The following is a 6,000-nucleotide window of genomic DNA, read 5'->3' as shown; positions in this document are numbered from 1 at the left end:
CATTTTTTATCAAATCGTGGGATCAATGTTTAAAATCTTAGGAGTCCGTTTGTTTTTTTTGAAATGTAGATGTCCGACATCTCCTGAAATCTCAACACGGGAATCTAATCACGGGACTATTTGCATGTGAAGTTTTAATTAAAAAATTTGAAAACAAAAATAACCGTGATTTGAAATATAATATTTTTTTAACTAGTTAACCTTTGATAGTCAGTTTTATTTTATAAATTATTGTTTTGAGAAACACTTTTCAATGTTCTGTAGTTTATAATTCACTTTCTAACAAAAGTTTTAAAAATTTTAAGAAAATTAAAAACTGAAAAATGTAGTTTATAAAATGCATTTTATTTGTTGTTAAAATTTAGCCTTCTTTAAAACATGAAAACCAAGTCAATGAAGTACTCAATAATAAACAACTTAATTTTTCCTGGGTAAAAAGTTAAATTCTATGTCAATGTCACTTTCTGTAAAGTCATATTCCACGTATGTCCTTAACCATAGATTTCATTTTTATGTCATAATGTTCACGTAATTTCAATAACTTTACTTTTATATTTTAAAAAACGTCAAACTAATCAATAAATAATTTAGTTTCAAATTCTATGATGCCGTTGTAAAAGAAAATTGAAAGACAAATTAAAGATTGATTTTGCCATTTCTTTTTGAAAACTTAGTAGCATTCACATTTGAAATTCTTGTAAAGAAAAGAAAAGTGTTTTAACTTTCTATCACATTTTAAAGTTGAAGTGTATATACCTTTCTATGATGCATTATAGACCACATTATAATCTATCAAACTCCAATATCTAATGGTCAGAATATAATTTATTAAAAACATGTCAAAATTGACCGATTAATTATGTACGTGTAATTATATCAGTATGAGCAATTGACTGCCAAAATCAAGCATAACTCATTGGTAATTGACATATATTTCCAACCAAGAGGTTGTAAGTTCGATCTCCCGCCCATACATGTTAAACTAAAAAAAAGAGCAAAGCTACGAATTGACAATGAAAGAAGTGATCCATATTTATTATTTATCCTTGTAAGATCTATTTTATTTTTAACTTGTTAGAATCATGAGAGAGAGAGAAAAAAAACTATGTCGTTTGTAATTATGAGTCTTACATAATGTACAAAAGCATCACCAAAATACTTTTACTACAATGGAGTAACTTTCAGAAAAGAGGTGCCGTAAATAGGTGCTCATTTGTAGCTTTCAAACGGCGTGCGTGTCGAGAAAAAAAAAACACATGTACTATGCTAAAGCTTGTCGGAGATAAAATTATTCAAAAAGTCCCTCGATTATTATATATTTTGATCAGCTATCAATATGAACGAAGCACTGGAAGTGGAAGTTATTCAACGTGACTAATCAATTCATCACGCATTTACTTCACACTTGGAGCTGCTCGCCCTTTTAATGTGATTTAATATGGTGGGTACAAATCTATTTCTTCTTGGTCATCAGATTCATAATATACTTATACTTCAATTTTAACAATTTATTGCTTCAGCTAGTCTAATGTTGGTCATGACATTACTTGTTTAAATTCCGAGGTTTAAATCTCCACCTTTAATATTAGAGGTCATTTGTTGTCTGTCAGCCATGTATCAACAACATCTAAAGAAATTATCCAATGAAGAACCTGTAGGTTGATGCAAGTCTCACTATCTCGACATTACTTGATCCAGTCGAGTAACCGAAAAGAACATTTGTAGGTGCAAAGGCAACAAAGTCGTTCTCTGACAACACGTCGCATTTTCTGAACTGTTGGAGAGTTGTTAGAGTGTTGTCAGGAGTCCTATATAAGGTACACGAAACTATTATCATATTGAGTAATAGATCTGAGACTCACTTGTTCATCAGAGTGCTAATTTTATCTTGCAAGTACCTCGGATGTTAACTACTCTATTTTGAGCCAGATTTCGAACTTGATCAATTTTTAGATCAAACATCTACTATTACCCTTATACTCTTAATATTAATCTCTATAGTTTATAATCTCTCTAGTGATACAAATCTTATTTTATACATATGCGGAAAGCTTAATGTTGGAACTTGGACCCGAGGGAAAAAAAAAGAAAAAACAAAGGAGTAACTAATTAAGCTATGCTAAACCCAAAAGTAGGACGATTTATGAGTAAACGAATCATACATCCAGCTTTTTGGCAGAGGTAATGAGCTCCAATTGCTCACATGGCGGCGGCTTCTGAGCATCATCATGGGTTTCAAATGTGCTGCCCTTGTACTGGTAACGCTTGGCGCAGTAAAGAAAAAAGAAAAAGTTGAAGAACGCGGTAGCCGCCACAACGTAGTAGAAGTAATCCAATCTGCCGACGTTGAGATCGTCGGTCAACCAATCGGGCTTGCCGGTGGTTTTGTGCACAATTAGAACCATGGCAGTGTTGATGTAGCTGGTCAAGGCGAGGGAGCAAGAGGAGAGCGCGTTCCCCATGGTCCTCATACTCTCCGGAAATTCCTTGTTGAAGAATTCGATTTGTCCGATTATGTTGAACGCCTCGCACAGGCCCAGCAGAACGAACTGAGGAAGCAGCCAAAACACCGACATTTGAACCGATTTTTCAGCCCAATTTCTTCTCTTCATCTCCACCAATCCCGCCACGATCATCGACCCAACGCCGATGATAATGCCGACCCCAATTCGTTGAAGCGGCGTGATGCCGCTTTCTTGGTTGGTGAGTTTTCTGAGGGCCGGGACGAGGAGCCGGTCGTAGATGGGAATCCAGACCACGATTGCGATGAACGACATGACGATGATTGAACCGGGTGGAATCTGGAATTTGGGGCCGATGTGACGGTCCATTTGGAGAGCCTGGGAAACGCTGAATGTGGCTTGCTGGAGAAGAGGGGTCAGGGTCAGAATCCCGGCTACCCAAATTGGGGAAACTCTGACCAAGCATTTGAATTCTTCGACTTGCTGTATTGTGCAGAGTCTCCATTTGTTTACCGGACTTCCGTCTGGGTTCAGCTCCTTCTCCAGAATTATGGCTGCCTTGTTCAGAAACCTGCAGAAATTGTGGAAATTAATGAGATCCATTGCAATTGCGGGTTTAAAAGAGGAGTCGGAGAGATGGGTTGTTTTGATTAGGACCTGAATTGGGTTGTGAGAGGGAGCTTGGAGTGGAGGGCGGTTCCAGGAGGGTCGTAGTAAGCGGTCCTGTCGGTAGGTTGAAGAGAATCGGGGAGTTTAAGGTGGCGCTTCTTGTAGGCTGCGGCGGCGACTTGGGCGAGGCCTGTGAAAATGCTCCCCTCCGGCTTGATCAGGACGTAAACGCGAGTCCCCAAGAAGAACAGAATGATGGAGCAGAACATGAGGATTGTGGGGATGCCGAACCCCAAAACCCAGCTGACGGAGTCTTGAATGAACACCACCACCGTTAAGGCGAAGATGAGAACGACGGTGAAAGAGGCGTAGTACCAGTTGTAGAAGCTGGATATTCCCTTTCTTCCCTTGTCGGTTGTGGGATCGAATTGATCCACGCCGAACGGGATACTGCACGGTCTGATTCCGGCGGTGCCGATGACTAGTAAGGAAAGCGTCATTATTAGGAACCCCATTTGCGACGACGTCGGGCCCTCGCATTTCCCTCCGCCGTCGCATGCTGCCGGATGTAGCGCCGGCAACCACGCCGTTAATGTCATCGAAACCATCCCCTGCCATCACGGTCAGTCAATTCAGTGAGTTGAGTTGTTCACCGTTCACCAACCACCCTCAATGATTTAGGGGAGAAAAAAGATGAAATAAAATATTGGCAACCAAATCTTCAACAAAACCCCAAAGGGTAAAAGAAAAGTTAACACACAGGCGATGGACACAGCTGGATAAGAGACATAGAGAGGGAGATTACGAGAAAAGAGAAAATGGAAGCAACGGCGATTGTCCAGTAGCGACCCACATAAGCATCGGAGAGAAAGGCGCCAATTAGAGGCGAAAAATTGGTAACGCCGGTCCATATGCCCATCAAGCTGGTGGCAGAAACTTGATCCATGTGATACACTTTTCTGAGATACACCATGAAGTTGGCCAGTAGCCCCAGCGAAGCCAGCCTCTCGAACGTCTCATTTCCTGCCAATCCCCAAAACGCTCAGTACTGTCAGAGAAAACCAACTATTATACAACTATGGAGAAATTAAAGAGAGATGAAATAAGAGACCAAGGATATAGGGCATGGACTTCCATCCGCCGGGCTTTCTTGGAGTTTTAGCATTAGATTTGGTGTGAACGCCATTTGTGGAGCATCGAGTAGTGGAGCAATGTAAGGCGCTGGGGGGGGAGCTTGAAGCTTTGGTGTGAGCCTGAGCCTTACCCTCAGTCTCCATTTTCTATGTCTCTGGCTCTGGCTATCACTTTACTTTATAGGGCGTGTGAGGCTGTGGTGTGTTTGGGGTGAGATGAGGAATAGGAATAATAATGCGTGTACTGTAGCAGTAGCTCCTACTGCTATAGTAATACAATACAATAATATGGTAACATTTTTTTAATTAATGCATCAGACCAAAGCAACAGTGGAAAAGATGAGGTTCACAGGAAATGGAGATGCATAAGCATAACGCAGAGTGGACCAGAGTAAGAGAGATGAAAAAGACAAAACGGAGTGAAAGTTGCAAAATAACTCTGCTTCTTACGACTCGAAAGAAAGAGAAGCGAAGCCCAAACTCTCCGTCGGGCCTCCACTTTGATGTGTTTTTGTTTGCTTGTTTTTTGACGCGTTTAGGCAACTTCCGATCCCAGTCTTTGAGCCGTCGACGAATGCCTCACCGCTGAAGTTGAAGCTCTTTTTCCAACGTGTTCCATTTCCAGACTCCCACGCCACGCGTTCATATTTTCTCTCCCATTTTTTTCAAAATAATAATAATAATAATAATATAAAGACCATTGTCTCATGTATCCATAATTAAATCGAATCTCCCCAACGTGAATCTTTCCGTCCATCAATCACGTCCAATTTAACAGTTTAAAATAAAGCAACGTCTTTTTATTAAATTCCACCCATCAAATCGAATATCCACCAATAAAAACTAGGACATTAATTAACATCAAGATTAGTTTAAGTTTTTGTCACTTTAATATACCTTTTCCTAATGTTTTTGTTCTTTTCTATGCCCTTCTTATTAATGGATCTTTTCATGCGTCTGATTAACATTAAGATTTTGACTTTAAACTTTAAAGATAATTTGATATGATATTAGATTATAATGGAAAATATGAGTTCAAACTCCAACCATTAATATAAATTTGCTTTTTATTCAATTAAACACAGTAGGTGTCGGACTGCACCGCATATCAAATATTCAAATTCTGCCAACAATATATTAGTTAACGAAATAATTTTTGCCTACTCCAGTCTAGCTAATGGATTTAATAGTTTAAATAAATCATGCAATAATGGTGCTTTCCTATATTAATTGGCCCAATTTCCCAGGATCCTCCGATTTATTTATTTTTTTTAATAAAAAATCATTAAAGTGCGATCACCCATCAAAATACTCTTGATAATGGTAATTAACTTTTACCAAGTGATGTAGTAGGACGAAAAACAAACTTTAGTCAACATCGTGTTGATTTTCTGAAAAGTTACAAATGTTGTTATGATTTTAGTTTGATTAACTTGATCATTATACATTAATAAATATTGTTTTTACACGTGTATAGTTTGTTGTTCACACGCATGTTAAATTATAATGAATTGGGATGAGAGGGCTAAAGCATGGTTGTCTTTAGGCTGAAGTTGGGTGGTTTTTTGTGTATATATTTTTGAAGTCGTGTACGTCACTCATTTGGTTATGCCCATTATGGCACTCGTATAGTAAGCTTTATACATCTCTAGGAAAAAAAATTGTTCTATAGTACATTCATTGCTATCAAATTGCCTATAACAATATTCTATCTAAAATACTTTGGGCCATGTAAAAGTCAATATATGAGATTAATTTGATTGTTGATGATGCCAGGGATAATGTTAAGTACAAAT

The 6,000-nt window shown here is 38.4% G+C and overlaps 1 protein-coding gene across 1 annotated transcript; it reads right to left on the bottom strand.

The window, feature by feature from the left end:
• Positions 1 to 1,982: 1,982 nt before the first annotated feature.
• LOC111019207 (protein NRT1/ PTR FAMILY 2.12) lies at positions 1,983 to 4,461 on the bottom strand. The gene is made up of 4 exons (XM_022295540.2): positions 4,183 to 4,461; positions 3,877 to 4,094; positions 3,120 to 3,682; positions 1,983 to 3,033 (listed from the first exon to the last, which is right to left on the bottom strand). Exons 1-4 carry the CDS (start codon positions 4,346 to 4,348, stop codon positions 2,157 to 2,159), a joined length of 1,824 nt encoding a protein of 607 aa, XP_022151232.1. The 5' UTR covers positions 4,349 to 4,461; the 3' UTR covers positions 1,983 to 2,156.
• Positions 4,462 to 6,000: the final 1,539 nt, after the last annotated feature.

Source organism: Momordica charantia (genome assembly GCF_013281855.1).
Source record: "Momordica charantia cultivar OHB3-1 chromosome 9 unlocalized genomic scaffold, Mcharantia_2.0 BLBB01000009.1, whole genome shotgun sequence".
Lineage (NCBI taxonomy): Eukaryota > Viridiplantae > Streptophyta > Magnoliopsida > Cucurbitales > Cucurbitaceae > Momordica > Momordica charantia.
Note: the sequence above shows the minus strand (reverse complement) of the source record. Positions and strands in the feature narration are given on the sequence as shown.